The sequence below is a fragment of the Diabrotica virgifera genome, chromosome 5 (assembly GCF_917563875.1).
Source record: "Diabrotica virgifera virgifera chromosome 5, PGI_DIABVI_V3a".
NCBI classification, from domain to species: Eukaryota; Metazoa; Arthropoda; class Insecta; order Coleoptera; family Chrysomelidae; genus Diabrotica; species Diabrotica virgifera.
Window position 1 is genome coordinate 183,612,791 of NC_065447.1, and position 23,830 is coordinate 183,636,620.

At 32.0% G+C, this 23,830-nt stretch overlaps 1 protein-coding gene across 2 annotated transcripts in view; it reads left to right on the forward strand.

Annotated features, from left to right (window-relative positions):
* The window catches only part of LOC114333148 (esterase FE4), a 71,596-nt gene that overhangs the window by 19,903 nt on the left and 27,863 nt on the right, over nt 1–23,830 (forward strand). For both annotated transcript variants that reach the window (XM_028282972.2, XM_028282974.2), the window contains exons 4-6: nt 2,537–2,687; nt 11,329–11,514; nt 21,930–22,129. In XM_028282972.2, coding sequence (XP_028138773.1) covers nt 2,537–2,687; nt 11,329–11,514; nt 21,930–22,129 — 537 coding nt within the window. The remainder of the gene's footprint in view (nt 1–2,536; nt 2,688–11,328; nt 11,515–21,929; nt 22,130–23,830) is intronic.

Genomic DNA, 23,830 nt, shown 5'->3' on the forward strand with positions numbered 1-23,830 from the left:
GGCAAGAGTGCTCCGAAACGGTTAGAGCCGATCGATGGGTCGGAAAGGTCATGACGAATTCATTTTGGGATTGCAACGCCATAATTTAATTTTTTTTACAAATAAACGGCAGATATCGAGCACCGTCATTTATAAATTTTGTCCAAATACTTTTGCTCTTCAGATCATTATTCGGGAGATTTCGCCAAAAAATAGGAAGATATCTCAGAATGTCGTAGACCCCAAGACATTTACTTAAAATTAAGAAAATAATCAATACACTGGACAAAGGACAAACAGATTAAAATGTCTAACAATAAAACACTGAAAACGTTTGTTTTCTATACTTCCACAAAATTTATTAAAACTATGTGACTACAGCTGTTTCAGCAGAGTGCCTTTCTTAAGTGATTTAGTTTACTATGAGTTTGCCTTTTTAAAGTATTTAACTGAAAAGTTTGAGGAGTGGGGAGCTGTTTGTCTCGAGTTGGTCATTCATAATTATATCTGTATTTTTTAATTTATTAATTTTCATAGATTCTAATAAAGATAGCTTAAGGCCTTTATTTTGAATAAGCAGAATTTGAAACTCTTCATTAAAAGAATGATTATGATTTAGCAGATGAAGTGCGTATGTAGAAGTGTCTGTTTTTCTATTGTTTAACGCCCTTTTGTGTTCTGCTATCCGTTTGTCAAAGTTTCTGCCAGTTTGACCGATGTAAGTTTTCGGACAGTCACCACAAGTTAGTTTGTAGACACCACTTTGTAGTTGTTTTCTCTTTCGGCTCTTATTGTTCTTAATATATTTGACTTACTAAGGAAGTAAAACTTCACTTGTAGGTAAATGGTATATAAATTTTTATTAAAATTTTATCTAAAACGATCCAAATTAGATAAAAGTGGGTACATCTATAGTACAAAATCACACAAACGTTTTCGGACCAATCAGTCCATCATCAGGTGGTAGAAACCTAAAATAAGCAAACCACTGCATTAAAAAAGGCCAAGATGAAATTTTGACTGTTTGAAAGTTAGGAAAATTAGAACATGTGGTTACTTACTTTAGATCCAAAGTAGTTGGAACTAGCTACATAGATAGGTCAAAAGACCTTCATTTTACAATAATTATACCATTTCGGCTACAACAATGTCGACAATAAGTCGATGTTTAAAGGATTTAAAATGCAGCGTTATTATAATGTGGTCTTCATCTTGGCTTCAAACTGACAGACTGAAATATGACATTAAACGAAAATTGACAAGACCTTCTAGGTAGGTCCATTTTACTATTTTACCTACAAGTGAAGTTTTACTTCTTTAGTAAGTTTTTTATTATGGTATACAGCCAATGAGAGGAATCTTTTCCTTTTTATTTTAATATATTTGCTTAAGTTGTTGTTAGTTCTGAAAGCTGGTTTGTTGTTCTGAAAGTTGTTCTGAAAGCTGGAAAATTGACAAGACCTTCTAGGTAGGTCCATTTTACCATTTTACCTACAAGTGAAGTTTTACTTCCTTAGTAAGTTTTTTATTATGGTATACAGCCAATGAGAGGACTCTTTTCCTTTTTATTTTAATATATTTGCTTAAGTTGTTGTTAGTTCTGAAAGCTGGTGTAATTTTTTTTATGTATGTGACTATTTTTGTTGTTCTATTTCCAGTGTATGTGAGAGAGCAGAAGGTACTGTGTTGTTTCTGTGATGGCGGATGAACTAATTTCAGGGATTTCTTATGGAGTTTTTGGTTGAAAATTCTTTTTTACTAATTGTTTGTTCCTAAGAACATGTACTCCATAAGAAAATCCTGAAATTAGTCTATCCACCACCACAGAAAGAACCCAGTACCTTCTGCTCTATCACATATAGTTGCAATATAACAACAAAAATAGTCAGACACATAAAAAAGACAGGAATAACACCAGCTTTCAGAACTAACAAAAATTCAAGAAAATATTTTAAGAACAATAAGGTCCGAAAGAGAAAGCAACTACAGAGTGGTGTCTACAAACTAACTTGTGGTGACTGTCCGAAAACTTACATCGGTCAAATTAACAGATCCTTTAAAAACAGATAGCAGAACACAAAAAGGCTTTCAACAATAGAGAAACAGACACTTCTGTATACGCAGTTCACCTTCTAGATCATAATCATTCTTTTGATGAAGAGTTTCAAATTCGGCATATTCAAAATAAGGGCCTTAAGCTATCTTTATTAGAATCTATGGAAATTAATAAATTAAAAAACACAGATATAATTCTGAATGACCAACTTGAGACAAACAGCTCCCTACTCCTCAACCTCTTCAGTTAAAGACTTTAAAAAGGCAAACCCATAGTAAACTAACTCACTTGAGAAAGGCACTCTACCAAAACAGCTGTAGTCACATAGTTATAATAAATTTTGTGGAAGTATAGAAAACAAACGTTTTCAGTGTTTTATTAGATAAAATGAACTTCCATCAAGTAACGGTCGAATCCATCAATTAGAAAGATGTAAGGCTACATTGTTCAAAGATCTTATTAGTATTAGGTACTAATTTTGATATTCAATATTTTTTTTAGAATTACAAACAGTTCAACCAAACTTTATCAGTATTTGTTTACATTCACGGAGGTGCCTTTCAATACCGCTCAAAAAGTATTTGGTTGCCAGATTATTTTATTATGAACGACATCATACTTGTCACTATTAATTATAGGTTAGGCGTTTTGGGTAAGCTTTATGTCTAATTTTTATAAATAAATCATAGATTAAAAATGGTTCATCAAGTAACGCAACTACGGATTAGCAAAATAAGTGTTCAGTAATGTGTCGGATGTCTGATCATTTGGTATTAAGGAAGCATAAACAAGGAGTTGTTGTTGAATGAGAATATATTCTTGATGAGATTATGTTATTTTTTCTTGTATTATCTGCGGCAAATCTAATTGATCTGCATTCACTGTACGTTAGTAGTCGTACTCGGTTTAAGCTGGGACGTCGTCTGGTAAGTACAGTGGAACCCCGTTAACTCGGTTTAATCGGGACCGCGGCCGATCCGGGTTATCGAAAATTCGGGTTAGCCGGAGAAAACGGTAAAAATTATTAAAATATGGTATGCTTACAGATAAACTCCGTTATAATTGGCACACAGACACTTGTAAACCACGTTCGCGTTCCACACATACAAAGCGACGCGCGTCGTCGAGAGTCTCATTTTTAGCTTTCTTAGCTTTGCACCGATTGTCCAAACTGTCTTTTGTTATCATTTTGAAACAAAAACAACATTTTAAGTTTTATTGCCATTACGTAGACAAAAAATCACGCAAACACAAAATCTGAATATATTTACGCGGAACGAACAATGCGACTTTACTACACACACACAATACCGTCTCGCAACGAGAACGAACTTATGTTATTTAATAAGAGTGAAGACTAAGCCCATTGTATGAAAAATAATTTTTTAATAGTCTTTTCTAAACAATGCTAGACAGTTTCAAGTAAATAAAGGATACTACAGATGCCTGTTGGTTTCGATAACACGAGAATGAGCGTTGTCTGTCATGCCAGTCATTTTTACTAAGGTATATTATGTATCAAATTACACAAATACGCATTATCTCTCATTGTATAATGTGTTTGACATTGAAAATTGAAACGAATGAACTACATAGGAATTCGCTAAAGCGACAAATTTTTACGAAGAAAGTTTATTATGATAAATAAAATTAGCCTGAAAAATATAAGATATTATAGTATTCGAACAATATATTTATAAGGAAAGATAAAAGAAAATATTTTAAGATGTTGAAAAGAAATTGGAAAATCCAGCATAAAGGACATACATTTTTATTGTTGTAATGTTTGTCTGCCGGACTTCCGGGTTATCGGGGGCTGACTTATCGGGGTTCCACTGTACCTATAGACGGAAAGCTAGAGCCGAAAAATCATCGTCATAAGTAATATGGAGTTTTTCCTGTGAAATGTGTCCATTGTATATTGACAATTATGACCCTTTTCAGGCTGACACCTCAGTGGATACAGAAAGTAGCAATAAGGGATGAAAGGGGAAAGTTAGTGCAGTCATTAAAGGTTTTCACCTCCTATTTTGTTAAACCTCCATCGATTTGCATGAAAATTGGTGACTAGTTAGAGCATACCTCAAGAAATAAAACTGGTTTGGTGCCAACTTGCACTTTTACCCTGGTGGTGAATAGCACCCCTTCCCGCGGGTGAAAACAATTTTATTAAAAACAACCCCACAAATCGATAGAGGGACAAATTTTAAGTAAAATTTGTTGTATCATGTTATTAAAATAAATCAATACTTTTTGAGTTATTAAAGATCGAAGATTTGTCTATTTAAGATCATATGCGTGAAGTTACGGATGATAAAAAGAACATATTAATTAACTATATGTTAGTAAAATATTATTTTTATATTATTTCGATATTTAATTGAATTTTTTCTATCAATATAAACTGAATATGTCCAGAAATTGTGGTGTCCAATAATGGGTACATTTGACATATTCGAATAAGCTTTTGCTAAATTTATAATATCGAAATAATATAAAAATAATAAAAAGACTAAAAAGACAATTGAGAGAATAGAAATTGAAAATGGTTATTAATTTTTTTATAAAAATATTATTTTAGTAGCTTACAATTAATTAATATGTTCTTTTTATCATCCGTAATCTCACACATGGGCTCTTAAACAGACAAATCTTTGATCTTTAATAACTCAAAAAGTATTGATTTATTTTAATAACATGATATAACAAATTTTACTTATAATTTGTCCCTCTAGCGATCTGTGGGGTTATTTTTAATAAAATAGTTTTCACCCCCGAGAAGGGGTGGTATCCATCCCCAGGGTAAAAGTGCAAGTTGGCACCAAATCATTTTTATCTTTTGGGGTATGCTCTAACTAGTCACTAATTTTCATGCAAATCGATGGAGGTTTAACAAAATAGGAGGTGAAAACCTTTAAAGACTACACTAACTTTCCCCTTTCATCCCTTATTGCTACTTCCTGTATCCACTGAGGTGTCAGCCTGAAAGGGGTCATAATTATCAATGTACCGGGTGTCCCAATAAGAATGGCTCTCGGCCATATCTCAGGAACCGCTTAGAGTAGAGCTTTGAAATAAAAAATTTTATAACAAAAGTTGCCTCAGGAAAAGCCTGAAAATTATTTTCATAATTGTGGGACCACCGCTAGAGGGCGTAATTGAATATCAAAAATTAAAAAATCTAAATTTTACAAAATTTTCCTAATGAAGGGACACTGGAAATCCGATCTTCGTATTCTTCATAAAATTCTACGCATATTTGATTTGACAAGTTTAGGTCTACCTTTGGAAATAAGAGGTGGGGGTGAGTGGGAACCTTGTTATGAAAGACTGGCTGTGAGTCCGGTTCTGCTTAATCAAATTTTGTAAACTTGGTCTTGTTGAAGACAGATCTTTTTCGTCAATGTTAAAGTTATGATTTCGAACCAACTTACTGAGTAATATGCCAGCTAGAAGGCGTTATTTAATTTTTTTCAGAAATCTAGTGTTCCTTGGAAAATATTAAATACAAATATGCATTTTTAATACCATATTACAAAATTAGACAAAATTAGCAACAGAATAGCGAAAACCGCATGTTAATACCTTTTTTCTATCTCGAGATATCATACGAAACGTGTAAATTTAAAAACATAACTACTGTCACCGGTAAACGAAGTTAAGGAAAGTAGTGTGCTGTGATAAAAACAAAGAAGCATTTTCCAGATGTCAACGTATATAATAGGGCTTTTCAACGCTTCTCATTCGCTTCGAGCCTCGGTCATATCTCGTATACCTATTAATATTATCAAGGATTATACGACATATATGACAGAGGCTCGGAACAAATGAGAAGCATTGAAAAGCCCTATTAATTAAAACAACAAAAAAAATAAAAACAACTATTTAGTGTTAGTGACGACATAAATGTTCAGATTTTTGCAAATTATTTTCGTTGCAATCATTTACTCTTTCAGATTGAACAGCGGTCTCAATTTCTGCTCTTAAAATGCTTCCCTATTCTCTGGATAATGTTTTCTCGAGTAGTGTATCAGTATTGTAAATGCTTGCTTCAAAAATGATGGACAATAATTTGAATATTTAGGTCGTCACTAAGTAGTTGTTTTTATTTCTTTGTTATATTTTATAGTGTTGTTTGTCTTTATATTGTTGTTTTAATTAATTATATTTTTATACGTTGACATCTGGAAAATATTTCTTTGTTTATTCCATAGCGCACTAGTTTTCATTAACTTAGTTTACCGGTGACAGCAACAGTTATGTTTAAAATTTACACGTTTCTTAAGATATCTTGAGATAGAAAAAAGGTATAGACATGCGGTTTTCGCTATTGTATTGCTAATTTAATCTAACTTTATAATGTAGGATTAAAAAGGCATACTTGTATTTAATATTTTCCAAAGAAAGCTAGATTTCTGAAAAAAATTAAATAACGCCTCCCAGCTGACTTATTACTTATTAGGCTGGTTCGAAATTATAACTTTTACATTAACGAAAAAGATCTGTCTTCAACAAGACCCAGTTTGCAAAATTTGATTTAGCAGGACCGGATTTACAGCCCTTTTTTTATAACAAGGTTCCCACTCACCCCCAACTCTTATTTGCAAAGGTAGACTTAAACTTGTGAGATCAAATATGCGCAGAATTTTATGAAGAATACGATGATCGGATTTTCAGTACCCCTTCATTAGGAAAATTTTGTAAAATTTAGATTTTTTAATTTTTGATATTCAATTACGCCCTCTAGCGGTGGACCCACAATTATGAAAATAATTTCCAGGCTTTTCCTGAGGTAACTTTTGTTATAAAATTTTTTATTTCACAGCTCTACTATAAACGGTTCCTGAGATATGGCCGAGAGCCATTCTTATTGGGACACCCGGTACAATAGACACATTTCACATGCCAAACTCCATATTACTGATGACGATGATTTTTCGGCTCTAGCTCTTAGACTACTACTAGTTTCAACCGAGCATTTGCCTGTCTGGATTCAAACAATTAAAAACCATTGTCAAATTTTGCTAAAATCAATATACTTATTTTAAGATCATTAAGTAATTTGTAATGCTGTAATTATTTTTAAACCATCATCATCATCACCATTATCATTCCTCAAACTCTTTCATCGACTGTTGGATACAGGGCAGGGTGTTTCATTGGGAAAGTAACATACGTTAACTGTAAAAAGAGGACACTTAGGCGGTTTCAAAAATACCATACTTAAAGGGCCTTACTACATTAATAACAAAGATACTGGGTGTTTTATCTATTTTGCTACTTTCTTATTTAGTTCATAACTTTTTAACCACACCGAATATTTATTTTATATTTGGCACGGAAATATTATTTAAGGTGTACAATTAATTAATTTATTTCAAATTGTAAAAAATCCAGGGCCGGATTAAAAAATATTGGAAGAATATTCCGACCCAAAAACAACACCCTGTACATTAATTTTTTTAAAATGGATTTTGTATTTTAAAAGATGATGAAAAACTAAATTTAATGGTATACTTTGAATTTTCGGCAAAATGATTTTTCTGGTCAAATTTTTAATTTGAATTCTGAAAATATGCGAATTGCAAGAGTTCGAGGTAGATAAAAAATTGAAATAAGAGTTAAAACTTGTTAACCACAATGTATATTTATTTTATATTTAACACCGAATATTATTTGAAGTGCCCAATCAATTAATTTATTTACAATTATAAAAAATCCAGGGCCGCATTAAAAAATATTGGAAAAATATTCCGACGCAAAAAAACACCCTGTACTTTAATTTTTTTTAATGGATTTTGCACTTAAAAAGAGAACGAAAAACTAAATTTAGTGGTATACTTTGAATGTTCGGCAAAATGATTTTTTTGGTAAAATTTTGAATTTGAAATCTGAAATTATGTGAATTGCAAGAGCTCGAAGTAAAAAATTAAACTGTGACTTCATTTTAATTAATACCACTATTTATTCTAAATTGGTTAAATGTTAACATTTTAGTGTTTTTTATCATGGCTACAAATAATTCATAACAAATATTCACCTTTAATTAATGAATAAATATTAAATAGTCCACAAAAAATACATAACTTTAATCAACTAACTATCTTACAACTTAAAAAAAACAAAATTTTTTTAAAAAAATAACTTGTCAAAACTATAGTAATTGTTCAAAATGGCCACCACATTGTCGAAGACCAAATTTTGCTCTTTTTGTTATTTGTCTGACTGACTTCCTAATATCGTCAGGGTTATTCTTCATTTATTGGAAGGCGTCTCGAATCCGCTCAAGAACTTCTTCTCTACTATTTATTTCCTCGTTATAAACTTTGGATTTTAGATATCCAAAAGTTATTTTTCAGCAATCTTTTTCTGTTTTTTTTAATGTTTAAAATAGTTCGTTGATTAAAGTTATGTATTTTTTGTGGACTCTGTATTATTTATTTATTAATAAAAGGTGAATATTTGTTACGAATTATTTGTCGCCATAATAAAAAAATACTAAAATGTTAACATTTTAACAATTTACATTAAATAATGGTTTTAATTAAAGTTAAGTCACATTTTAATTTTTTTACTTCGAGCTCTCGCAAGTCACATAATTTCAGAATTCAAATTCAAAATTTTGCCCGAAAAATAATTTTGCCGAAAATTCAAAATATACCACTAAATTTAGTTTTTCGTCCTCTTTTCAAATGCAAAATTTGTTTTAAAAATATTCAATGTACAGGGTGTTGTTTTTGGGACGGAATATTTTTCCAATATTTTTTAATCCGGACCAAAATTTATTTTAAAAACATTCAATGTACAGGGTGTTGTTTTTGGGTCGGAATATTTTTCCAATATTTTTTAATCCGGACCTGCATTTTTTACAATTTTAAACAAATTAGTTGATTGTACACCTTAAATAATATTTGCGTGTCTAATATAAAATAAATATACAGTGTGGTTAAAAAGGTATGAACCAAATAAAAAAATGGCAAAATAGATAATAAAACACCCAGTATATTTGTTATTACTGAAGTAAGACCCATTAAGTATGGTATTTTTGAGACCGCCTAAGTGTCCTCTTTCTACAGTTAACGTATGTTACTTTCCCAATGAAACACCCTGTATAATATGTCTCCTCCATATTCTTGCATTGTTCTCTATCTTTTGCCTTCCTTCTGTATCCAATTTCTAACTGTTTTTTTTCAAGTCATCCATCCATCTTTTTGGTGATGTACCTCGGTGTCTTTTATCTTCTCTAGGTCTCCATATATTATTATTAATATCAATAATCAATTTTAATATCATTTAAACGTGCTACATGTCCAGCCTATCTCCATTTGGGTTGTGCAACTTTTTATATGACATCTCTCACTTTGGTCCTCTCTCTTACTATCCTATTTGGTACCATATCTCTTTTTGTTTTTCCCAATATTGCTGATTAAATTTTTCTTTGGGTTCATCATCATCAATCAGCCAATCGCATCCATTGCTGAACATAGACCTGAGATAAGTGTCCTCTACACTGGGCCGCTTGTAGCCAGTTGCCCACTACTCTTTTTATGTCTTCGGTTCATCTATTTAGTGGTCGTTCTCGACTATTTTTATAGTTTCTGTACTTCCATTCTATGATGTTTTTGTCCTTCCCCTTGTTCTCATATTTTCTGGGTTATTCTCAATTTATTTGCAAAATGTTAAGTTAACGTTATGGTTTCGGAACAATATGTTATTACTGGCAGTATGCATTGGTTGAAAACTTTTTTCTTCAAGCAAACCGGTAGCTTCCCTTTTAGAATATGTCGCATCTTGCCAATTGCTACTTATCCCAAGTCTACACAATACTGGATCTCACAATAACTTTAATCGCTAGTTGTGTTTGAGTTTTTTAAATACAAAAACGATTTAAAATGAGTATTAGAGTGTTATTGCAGGTATTACAACATTCATGCCTATTCCGTAACTCATTTCGATGATACAAGTCAGGAAAATCGAATAAAAGGGGCCAAGTCGAATAAAAATAGTCAAAATCAATATTCCATAACTCCCTCGGTATCTCTACAATCGGAATAAAGAATAGATAATATAAATGACTTCGACCTCATTTACCTTATCGAAATTAGATTTCGATAATCGGAATTGTACTTGACGCAAGCGCATTGTATTTTGTTTTAAAGTTTACATTTTATATCTACTATAAATAATTTATTACTACTTATTTATCATTATCTATAGTATTTTTACCTTTTGTATCTCTGCTTAATTTTTAGTGTGTTGTGGTATTTACTTAGGGAATTGTATATTTAATTTAGACATGTAGGAGTATGCATCAAACCTAACCTTAAAATTGATTTGTCATCCGAAATTCAAATTCTGAATGCTGAATGTTTGCCAGTCACAGTGTTGCCAAACTTTTTTTGTTTATTTCTTGTACAATTTCAATCAATGGCATAAGGTAAAATAATAGATTTACAAGAACGTTTAAAATATAAAGAGAGACTTATAGCGTTGATTGATAAATATATTATACCAGTTTACTTGTATTTGTATCAATCAACGCTTATAGAAAAGAAAATAATTATAGAAAAGACGCTGTTTTTGGGAAAAGTTGTTTATAAGTTATTTTAGCTGGAATCAAATCTTAAGATTGTATAATTATTAGTAATATCTTACATTACATCATACATCTTATCCCCATTTATCTTTTTTATTTATCAGTTTATATTCTTTTTTATAACAATTTTAATTAACTTTGATTTATAACCATTTATCATCTTTTGAGGTTTTGTGTCCAATATTTACACTAATATTTTATTGTTTACTTTTCAAAACGTTTCTTTTGTGTTATTTCAAAACTATTTTTTAAAATGTAACTGTATGTAATGTGATATTATGAAAAATTTAAGATAAGGCAACGGTATTGTAATTCAAATTTAGAACCAGCAACAAACAGGTCACAGAACACTAATTTCGCTTGACAATGCGAGGTTGCCACCCCCTCTTGACCGCGTGAAATTAAAATTGCCGATTTCGATTTACCCTGCTTACGATGTGAGTTACAGAATACAGAATGCCAATCCAAATACGAAAATGACGCGATAGATATCAAACATTCCGATTTCGGGTAATTATGATTCGACTTGGTCATTTCTATTCGATTTGTTAAAAGTTACAGAATATATTCAGATTGTCATATATTGTCAATTGTCAACACAGATTGTCATATTTGTAAGTGGTTGTATACGCCTGTTGTCTATTAAAAATTATATAAATGTATATTGTAAGCAATAACTGCATTATTGATATTTTAGGCTTTTTATCAACAGAAGATGGAGTAATTCCTGGTAATTTGGGTTTAAAAGATCAACGGTTTGCTTTAAGGTGGGTGTCAAAAAATGTAGATAAATTTGGAGGAAGTCCTGATAAAGTAACATTGGGTGGTCAGAGTGCTGGTGCAGCTTCTGTTAGTTACCAATTATTGGATCCAAAGAACGAAGGTACGCTAAAGTTATGCTAAAATTTCTACAACAAACATTTTAGTATACAAAGTAACTTTAGCAATATAAAGTTAAAACACTTGAATACTATACGCAAATAAATGATCTATAAATTCCTGTTTATATTATACCGGGTGTCCACTTATATTTTCCCCCATTTTAACTTCCTGTAATTTCTAAACGACTCAAGATAAAAATATGCGGTTTTCGCTGAAATGTTTTATTTTAGTAAAAGTTTTGTTTGAATGGATTTATTTTTTTTATATCGCTTTTAAATAAAAAATGGCAGATTTTTGAAAAAAAAACGTTGCTGACTTTTTCTATTAAAACACCCAGTATATATTTTATAAATTGAAAGAACGGTCATTTACCTATCCAGAGATATAAATTTTTTTAAAATCGGTTGTCAAATGACTGAGCAATTAATTTTTAAAATGAGAGATGCAATGTGGAAATTACATAACATAATATCAATTCGCTTAGTAGTCCAGAAAGCCACTGCGCATCCGCTAGGAAAAATATTCTGATTCGGATTTTTTGCACAATTTTACTCAAAAAGGACCCCTTTTAACAAATTTTCATGCTGCCAGGACCAAAAGTGGGTCAAAAAAATTTTAAACGTTTTTTTTTTATTTTCCTAAAATTATTTTTTTTGCATGGAACAAAGTTTTTTAGGTTTTTTGAATCATTTCAAACAGAAAAGGTATTTAGTGGTATTTTTAAATGAGAATAGGGGTCGTGTTCTAGCTCATTTGAAAGGTTCTTCAATTCTCTATTCAGTAACATAAACATTTATATAATTATTTATACAGGGTGTCCTTCTACTTCTTTTTTTTTTCAAATAATTTAATTTAATAAAAATTTTTGGACACCCTGCATAAATAATTATGTAAATGTTTACATTACTGAATAGAGAATTGAAGAACTTTTCAAATGAGCTACCGCACGACCCCTACTCTCATTTAAAAAATCATCGATTACGTCATCACGCCCAGACCGATGACGTCACTAGTATACCATATATGCCACAATATCATAACTTAAAAATAAAAATCGAACTGTATCGGGTTTTTTCCTTAAAGTCGCGGATTTACGAAATAACGAATTTATTCCTTTTATTTGCACCATACTGTATACACATGCAACGGTGGAAAATAGTATCGCGCACGCGTGATTAGAAATTAAAAAACAAAGGAATTTTGAACACTGTATTGCAAAACACTCTTCGGGATTTCATCAATCGATGTTTAATGAATATCCACCTACCTTGGCAACATTCAAATTTTAAGTTTTTCACATAGTTTTTGAAGGTTAAAAATGGCCGATTTCGCAATTTTTCAATTTTTAATCGCTTATATGTCAAAAACTATCAACTTTAGAGAAAAGTCACTAAAGACCTTTTCTGTTTGGATTGATCCAAAAAACCTAAAAAAACTTTGTTCCATACAAAAAATAATTTTAGGAAAAAAAAAACGTTTAAAAAATATTTGACCCTCTTTTGGTCCTGGCAACATGCAAATTTGTTAAAAGAGGTCCTCTTTGAATAAGATTATGCAAAAAATCCGAATCGGAATATTTTTCCTATCGGATGCGCAGTGGCTTTCTGGACTATAGTTATGTTATTTAGTTATGTGATATACACGTTGCACCTCTCATTTTAAAAAATTAATTACTAAGCCATTTGACAACCGATTTTAAAAAACTTTGCTGGATAGGTGAATGACAGTTCTTTCACATTATTGAAAAATATACTGGGTGTTCCATTAAATAAGTCAACAAAGTTTTTTTCAAAAATCCGCCTTTTTTTCGTTATTAAAAGCGATATAAAAAAACTTAGTCCATTCAGACAAAACTTTTATTAAAATAAAACATTTCAGCGAAAACCGCATATTACTATCTTGAGCCGTTTGGAAGTTATAGTCAGTTAAAATGGGGGAAAATATAAGTGGACACCCGGTATTTCGCTAATGTCTAAATCATTCGGCAATTTTTATTAAAATCCACATATTTTATTACTTTTTTTTGTTTTATACCAATCGCTTTAGTTGTCCAGGCATTTAACCTAAATAAAATAAAATTATTGGTTATATTATATTAAATTAGTAGCATAATAACTATGTAATCAACTGGCCAAAGGTGGCTATGACTGGCCATAACTGGTACATTGACACTCACGAAGTAAAGAGATTTAGGTTCGGTACATACTGGAAAAACGTTAGCAATGTTCGTAAATCGATAGTAATAAGACGAATTATAGTTAATTACAGAAAAATACAGAACGATAACATAAATATCACGAAATTTAAGCCTGTGTACAGAAAGGGGAATGTAATTTTAAACACTTTTTAAAAATGGATATCTTTTCTGTTCCTAATTAAAAAACGATAATTAAATTTTAATGTTTGTAACAACGCAATATTGTATTTTACAAAGTAACAGTACATATATTCAAAATTAATTGTTTTACAAACAAATGTTATAAGACAAACACTTGTAAAATAGGTATTTCATTCCATTGAAATACCGTTTTTTACTCAATATTCTTACTAATAATATACTACAAAAAAGTTGGGGGAGAAATTTGAAGACCTCCTCTAAACATCTCCAAAATTCAACAAATAACTATAAAATATGTAACATTTCTAAGAAAATTATGCTGTTTTTTTTATTGGACATAGCATGTTAGCGGACATTATAAATTGTCGTAATTAAAGTGTTAAACCGCTTTGGAGCATATTAAAAATTTCGGTTTTAATTTCTAAGGTTAACAATAATCCGTAACTTCCCCGGGTGCACTTTTACATATACGTAAATATACGTACCCTGTATAATTTTCTCCCACTTCCACCATCAACTGGTACCACAAATAAAATTTGATGCTACACTAAATTCAAGTAAGAAATGTACCCTAACAACACAAAACATTCCAGGAATGTACTATCAAAGTTCTATTAATGTTTGAATGTCCTGGACATTCAAAGAACATCCGGTGAACATCTGATTAAATTATTGATGGAATGTTACCACAAGACATTCTATGAACATACCACCAATGTCCTATATTTTAAGGGAGGCCATTTACTATTCAATTTGCGTTCATTTTCAAATTTGCCGCGCGTGTATCTATGCAATCCAAACCACGTGACTTCTGGTTGGCATACAAAAAGTTACAGAGGTTATGTTTGTAATATCTATTTTTCATTGTTCATCGTCGTATTTTGTCTATTTTGGATTCATTTGGATTTCGTTTGCTGTATTTTGTGAACTTTATAAACTTTCATTATAGAAATTTCATTCCGTTAAAGGGGGTACTCTGTGGTTTTTGCGAAACGTAGCACTTCCTGTGCGTTTTTGCAAAAAATTCGTTAATAGAAATATGAAATATCTATTTCCTATAATTTATTCCGCTACAGCATATGTCTATCACCGCGGGATTGGCGCCCCAAAGTTGACAAGTTTTTAAAAAAAGATGTTTTAGGAAAAAATTATTTTTCCCTAACTATAGTAGGAATCAAGAAGAAACCCTGCAGAAATTAATCACAAATAAGTGGCTGATTTTTTGGTATCGGTGTTATTTACAAATTTGTATAATGCATCCCCATATTTTTTCCGAAACCACCCAAAAAAAGGAAAATTAATAAAGAGAATAAGCAAAATTGATTTTGGGCCACCACTGCGGCTTTAGGTTGCAAAGAAAGTAAAATATGCATAGGTCATAATGTGTAGCAGACAGTGTGTTCTTTTATTTGCCATAAGTGCGTTATCAATAATATGAATAGGTGGCAAAAAAAAACAATAAGTGGAGGCCGCCAAAGCATTTTTGAGGTTTACGACGCCACTGTGCCGTAACGGTTGCTTATACGAAAAAAATACATAGCATTATGTGTAAAGAAAATAGTGGTCTTTAATTATGTGTAAGTTTTGTTTCAGGGATAGGGGTAGTTTCCGTAGGGACGTGCAATAACCATATATATTTATGAAAAGCCCTATTAATGATGGAGTATAGGCCCATAAGGGTCAAAAAGCGAAATTTTTTTTCAACCTCCGTTTTTGGTGCATGGGAACGAACGAGCAGATATGTTAGCGAAAAAAGGCTCGAGAGAAACTTTTGAAGGCCCTGAACCTTTCTGTGGCATCACTAAAGATGCTATGAAAAACGAGGTTCAGAAATGGCTGATAAACAATCATCAAAATAAAAGGAGAACCATTCAAGAGCAAATCAAGACTAAGAAAATAATCAAGAATATTGATAAAAAACTCTCGAACAGTTTGTTGAACCTCAATAAACGAGAGATCAAAACGGTCACTGAAATGGTGACTGGACATTGCCGTTTAAGAAATCACCTATACAAACTAGGTAAGGTGAATGAACCATGGTGCAGAAGTGCGAAATGGAAGAAGAAACTGCCATACACATACTATCCCATTGTAGTGTGCTAGGTGATGTAAGGCAGGACTTCACTGGTGAAATGAGGTTTGAACCAGAAGAAATCCTAAAACTACGAATAAGAAAACTGTTGGCCTTCGTTGAGGCCACAGGACTTATTAAAGTTTAAGGAGAAGAACAGGGTTTGGTACAAAGGTCTTATGACCAAGTGTCAGAGACTAACGAGTCTCGCCTGAGTTAAGAAGAAGAAGAAGAACCTCCGTTTTATTTATTTTTATGCATGGGTAATAAGAACGTGCACAAAATAATATTATGCAGAATTTTAATAAAGGGGTTTTTGTGTGAAGGTTTCTAAGAAAACCACTTTATTATTAATTCTCCTTTTTTCTTGTGGCAGATTCGGTAAAAAATGGGGGTGCATTATACAAATTTGTAAATAAAACTTGTACATGAGTAATCGCTGAAAGTTTTTTTACACTAGTATAAGCGGTTCAGATGGTAAAAAATGGGTTTTTTAATGTAACACCCTGTAATTAAAAAACGGACAATTGCCCTGAAATGAAACCTATCCAAAAAAAGCAACCACTTATTTTTGATTAATTGCCGCAGGGTTTCTTCTTGACTCCCGTTGGAGTAAGGGAAAATAATTTTTGAAGTGAAAACTTCTTTAGGGACGTTGTGCACTTTCTTTGGATATGGGAAAAAGCATTGCATTCGCGACCGTCATCGCGACCTTCATCGCGACCGTCATTGCGACCGTCATCGCTCATGCTATATATTATGTGTATGTATATATACATGGTGTAGACGTATTTAAATTTATAATAAATGTAAAACCTATTTTACGATGGGGAAAAAAGATTAATTTCGCGACCATCATAGCGACCGTCATCTCTTCGGCGAAATAAATTTTGTATATATATATTAATTTATTATGTGTATGTATACATAAATTGTATAGAAGTATTAAATTTAAAATAAGTATAAAACCTATTTTACGATGGGGAAAAAAGATTAATTTCGCGACCATCATAGCGACCGTCATCTCTCCGGCGAAATAAATTTTGTAGGTACAATATATATTTTATGTGTATGTATATATAAATTGTGTAGAAGTATTATAATTTAAAATAAATGTGAAACCTATTTTTGGATGGTGAAAAAGGATTTATTTCGCGACCGTCATAGCGACCGTCATCTCTTCGGCGAAATAAATTTTGTACGTGTATTTATTATCTGTATGTATACATAAATTGTGTAGAAGTATTTAAATTTAAAATAAATATAAAATCTATTTTAGAATGGGGAAGAAGGATTGATTTCGCCATTGTCATCGCGACATCGCTTCGACGAAATAAATTTTGTACGTATATTATCATAATATACGTATAATAATAGTAATATTATCTATTTTCTGATTGAACTCACGAAATGTAAATTGCTTGTTGGAGTGAAAACTTCTTTAGGGACGTTGTGCGATTTTTGGATAGGGGAAAAGCATTGAATTCGCGACCGTCATTGCGACCGTCATCACTTATGCTATATATATTATTTGTATGTATATGTAAATTGTATAGAAGTATTTAAATTTAAAATAAATGTAAAACCTATTTTTCGATAGAGAAAAAGGATTTATTTCGCGATCGTCATCGCGACCGTCATCTCTTCGGCGAAATAAATATTTTGTACGTATATGTATTGAAGTTAAAACTTCTTTAGAGACGTTGTGCACTTTTTGGATGGGGAAAAAGTATTAAATTAGCGACCGTCATCGTTTCGGCGAAATAAATTTTTGAAGTGAAAAGTTCTTTAGGGACGTTGTGCACTTTTTGGATGTTGAATGGGGAGAAAGTAATAAATAAGCGACCGTCATCGCTTCGACGAAATAAACATTTGCAGTGAAAACTTCTTTAGGGGCGTTGTGCTCTTTTTGGATGGAAAAAGTATTAATTATCGACCGTCATCGCTTCGATGAAATAAATTTGTAAAGTGAAAACTTCTTGAGGGACGTTGTGCACTTTTTGGATGGGGAAAAATATTAAATTAGAGACCGTCATCGCTTCGACGAAATAAATATTTGAAGTGAAACTTCTTTAGGGACGTTGTGCACTTTTTCGATGGAAAAAGTATTAAATTAGCGATCGTCGTCGTTTCGATGACATCAATTTTTGAAGTGGAAACTTCTTGAGGGACGTTGTGTACTTTTTGGATGGAGAAAAATATTAAATTAGCGACCTTTATCGCTTCGACGAAATAAATGTTTGAAGTCAAAAATTTCTTTAGGGACGTTATGCACTTTTTGGATGGGGATAAATTACTAAATTAGGGACCGTCATCGCTTCGACGAAATAAATATTTGAAGTGAAACTTCTTTAGGGACGTTGTGCACATTTTGGATGGGGGAAAAGTATTGAATTAGGGACTGTCATCCATCGCTTCGACGAAATAAATATTTGAAGTGAAACTTCTTTAGGGACGTTGTGCACTTTTTCGACGGAAAAAAGTATTAAATTAGCGACCGTCATCGCTTCGATGAAATCAATTTTAGAAGTGGAAAGTTCTTGAGGGACGTTGTGCACTTTTTGGATGGGGAAAATATTATATTAGCGAACCTTCATCGCTTCGACGAAATAAATTTTTGAAATGAAAACTTCTTGAGGGACGTTGTGCACTTTTTGGATAAGAAAAAATTATTAAATTAGCGACCGTCATCGCTTCGACAAAATAAATTTTTTAAGTAAAAACTTTTTTAGGGACGTTGTGCACTTTTTTATGGAGGAAAGTATTGAATTAGGGCCGTAATCGCTTCGACGAAATAAATATTTAAAATGAAACTTATTTAGGGACGTTGTGCACTTTTTTGGTGTAAAAAAGTAATAAATTAACAACTATCATCACTTCGACGAAATAAATATTTGAAGTGAAAACTTCTTGAGGGACGTTTTGCACTTTTTGGATGAGGAAAATTATTAAATTAGCGACCGTTATCGCTTCGACGAAATAAATTTTTGAATTGAAATTTTCTTTATGGTCATCACTTCGCTGAAATAAATTTTGTACATATATAAATTATGTGTATGTATACATAAATAGCACAGGGCATACGCATCGCGTATATCGTATATGATATAGGTACAGCACTTCTTTTAGGATGGGGTAAAAGCATTGAGCTCGTAATTTATATACTATAAGAAGTTTTCACTTCTGTCGGCACTCCCACGAGTGCCTTCATTTTTTTTTAAACATCTTTATTAACAACTTGTCAACTTTGCGGCGCCACCCTCGCTAAACAGTGGGTGATAGACATATGCTATTACGGAACAAAGTGTAGGAAATATAGTCCTTTTCACATTTGAATTAAGTAAATTTTTGTAAAAACGTACAGAAAGGGCTACGTTTCGCAAAAACCACAAATTACCCCATTTAAAGGGATGAAAATGGGCGTTCCGGGGCAAAATCTTTTAAGAAAAAGTTAGTCTCATAATAAGCACCCCTTAATATACAAGAAAAAATATTTCAATAATATACGCGATTTTACAAGTAATTGTTATTCAAAATTAAAAACCTGAACAGAAATCGCCATCTCCTATGTTGCCGGTGACATTGCTATCAACTAATGTTTACATCCACTGCATGTCTCATGCGAATAAACTGTAGTATATGTATTTGTAATTTTCTACTTTTTCATAACTCCCACTCATCCATCAGCGTCTTCTCATTTCCGCATTCGCTTTCTTCTTTATTAGCATTGCTTTTTAATGTTGTCTGTTGGTCCAATATTCAATTATAACAGAACAAGATAAAAATACTAGATAAGATAAAAGAACAAAAAAGATTACAAAAAAATAAAGTATAAAAAAAATAGAAGAAAAAGTACCTAGTAAAAAAAATTAACCAAAAAATATTAAAATTGCATAAATAATAATATATATAAGAAATTCAAGTTTATTAAAAATATCATATGAAAAAAGATTTGATAACAAAATAAATAAAAAAAGAACAAACTAAAAAATTAATAATAATTTAGATATATGTGTCAGTAAATGTGTTGTCTACAGTAAAAGATAAACTAACTTACCACAAAATAACCACATACCACATAATCTGCCAACTTAATTGGTTAAGTCAAAGCCATTATACAGGGTGTTTGGTAAAGAATAGCCATAGCTTAACCCTAGATTACTGAGCTTAAAATAGTTCGATGTAAGCTAACTTACCTTAGTACGAAAGTTGATAATAACCGAAATACAGGGTGTTAAAATTAAACTTTTATTTTATTTATTCCTGAATATTTCATGACAAGCATGAGCTAACAACACATTTTTTGGCAAATTTGCCACCAAAAATGATATTACCCAAAGGGCGCCACATACGTCTTTCAGCGCCCATTTAATTCGTTCAATTTTTTTATCCCCCACTCTACATACTCTTTGAATAAACATTTGTACTCTCTTAATATTTTTGCTTAAAAACATATACTACATTTATTTCGTCAAACTTAACCGTTTTCGAAATAAACGCATTTTAAATTTGCGATGCAACATTCATATTTTTTGCACAATATCATTGTATTTACATCCGAAAAATCAATTTAAAGTCATAATAATTTCCAAAAATGTATCGCAAATTTCTTGTAATGGAATTTTCGATGCAATAACATAAATATGAGAACTTTCACAATTATTATGGTTTTAAGTTTAAGTTTCGGGTGTAACTACAATGATATTACGCAAAAAAATTGTTGCATCGCAGATTTAAAATTCGTTTATTTCGAATACTGTTAAGTTTAGCGAGATAAATGTAGTAAAGCTTTTTTAAGTAAAAATATGAAGAGAATAAAAATTTTATTCAAAAAGTATGTACAGTTGGGGGTAAAAAATGAACGTATTAAATGATCGCTGAAAGACTTATGTGGCGCCCTCTGGGCAATACATCACTATTGATGGCAAATTTAGATTTCTCGCCCCAAAGAACCCCCGCTATGCCAGGAAATATTTAAGAATAAATAAAATAAAAGTTTAACTTCGACACGTATTTCTGTTATTTTCAACTTTCGTTCTAATGTAAGTTAGCTCAAATCGACCTATTTTAAGCTTAGGAATCTAAGGTTAAGCTATGGCCCATTCTTTAAAAACACCCGGTATAAAAAACATTCACTATATTGTTTAATATCTCCTTTAATTAATTAATTATTTCTTGTTAATAAATCTAAGTTTATCTTATTTATTTTTATGATATTATTAAATAAGTTAAGAAGTAGAAAGTAGAGGTAGACCACCTACATACGATGGATAGGCGACGTCAAAAGGGTTGCTGGGAATTGGTTGCCGGAAGCCCAAGATCGACAGAACTGGAAGAAATTAGGGAGGCCTATGTTTAACTTTGGATGCAGAAAGGTGGACGATGATGATGATGATGATGATGATGATGATGATGATGATGATGATGATGATGATGATGATGATGATGATGATGATGATGATGATGATGATGATGAAGATTAAACAAAGCTATGAGCCATCTTCTTTTTGCCTCTCCTAACGTTTTCCACAGTTATCCATCTGGTCTAATCGCTTTATTTTGGATTATTTTCATTTAGTTCTTCAACATTTTTCTCGTATTACTTTCGTTATTATATACAAATGTCCTCATTTCTTTGAAGTTTCTATATTTTAATTATGTTTTGGTTTTATTTACCTTCGTGCGTTAATATTCAGCAACAATTACATATTAGTATGTTGTGAATATCCTATATTATATTATATTTATAAAAATAGTTTAATATTTATCTAAATTGTAATAATTTAATAATAGAAATAAAAGCTTTATTTTATTGTATGATAACGACGAAATAAATTTGCTGTAAGTAGAGAGATTTAGACCAAATATATTATAAAATTATCTGCAAATTATCATGATTTTGTTTTTAAACCTTTAGTGGCTTTATTATTAATCAGATTCATTCAAACATAATCCCAATTATGCTTTAAATCCGGTATTGTATTTCGGCAAATTTATTATGTTTTAGGATTATTTAGAGGAGTAATAATGATGAGTGGATCGGCATTATGCCATCATGAGCTTCAAATAACACCCCAAAAAGTGGCTTATAGGGTAGGACAAGTTATCAATTCGTCATTTACGGGTAAATCTGAAGAATTGTTGTCTATTTTGCAAGAAACGCCACTTGAACATCTGCTTTTGACAGCCAATTTATTGGAAATTAAGGTATGTTTTATCAATATTATTTTAACAAATTACTCAAAGTATCCAATTTCCAACTATACATTACATATTTTTTGTATCTCTGCTATGAATGTTGTTTGGCCCTGTAATACACACATTCCATATTCGCCGGTCCGGAATAAGAATGACGTAACTGCAAATTTTGTCAATTCCTGTTTATTGCGTAATTAACTTCTAAAATACTGTACACAGATGATACAAAAACGACAGAACTGTAACTATGTGCTGAGTCACTACAGGGAAGTTGCGTCGTTATTGAAATACGCACCATTTTAGACCTAGTTTCAGATGAATAATGACGCAACTGTAAATAGAGTTGAAAATGGGGAGAATTGAGTTTTCTGGTCACGGTTCTTGCGTTCAACAGGATTTGGAGCACGGTGATAAACAGGAATTAGACTCTGACTAAATCCTAAAGCTTCAGCTACATGTTGCATGACATCACTGACGAACTGTACTCCATTATCGCTGATAACTTTCCTGGGAGTTCCAAATCGTAATACAATCTCATGAATGAGGCATCTGGCGCAGGATTAAGCAGTCACATCCTTAAGTGGAAACATTTCCATCCATCTTAGTGGAGGTGTCTTCAACAATAAAAATCCATCTTTCTCCAGTTGGTGTCTCTGGTATTGGACCAAAAAGGTCAATAGCAATAGTTTCAAAGCGCTGATTTTGAATTGGGGTTTGAAGTAATCCAGCAGCTTTCAGATTAGCTGCTTTGTATCTTTGGCACTCTATACATTTTGACACATAATCAGTTACATATTTGCGCATACTTATCCAAAAGTAGCTTGGTTTAAGTTTCTGTAAGGTGCACTCTACACCGTAATGGCCGGCGAGAGGTGAATCGTGATTTTCTTGTAATACTTCTTTCATGGAACATGATGGCACAACTTGCTGAGCTTCCTCTATCATGGTCAGGCAAATAACGATATAGGTTACCATTCATCATAACATATCCTCTCTCACTCCGTCTTTTTATTCCAATAGCACTACTCTCAGGGGTCTCAAAAGACTTGATGATAGAGGCCACATCTGTATCAGATAACTGTTTTTCTCGAATTTCTCTAGCTTCAGCTGTAGGCAAGTTAACAGTTACAAAACAAATATTACATGAATCCTCCTTGTCAATTTCATGACAAATAGGCCGAGGTAGAGTACCTGCTAAGGAATTTTGTTTTCCTGGTACATATTCAATTTTTAAATCATTGTAATGACAAAGCATATCTAGCAAGTCTTCCTGATGGGGACTGTAATGACATAAGCCAGCGTAAAGGCTGGTGATCACTCTTAACAATGACAGGGGATGACTCTATGTATCCACGAAATTTCGAAAAAGCCCATACCACTGCTAAAGCCTCACGTTCTGTGGTATGATAATTCTTCTGTGCATCAGTGAGCAAACAACTTGCATATTCTATTGGTCTTTCTTCAGGAATCTCCCCCTGGAGTAAAGCTGCTCCTAAGGCATATGAACTAGCATCAGTTCTAATGATAAATGGTTTAGTAGGGTCAGCCTGACACAGTATAAGGGAGTGAGTCAATAGCCGTTTCAATTCGGTGAAGGCATTTTCTTGGGAGGGATCCCATTCCCAGTAGATCTCTTGCGATTAAGTTGACTTAAGGGTCTGTAAATTTCTGCAAAATTTGGCAAAAATCTTCGGAACCAATAGCAGGTCT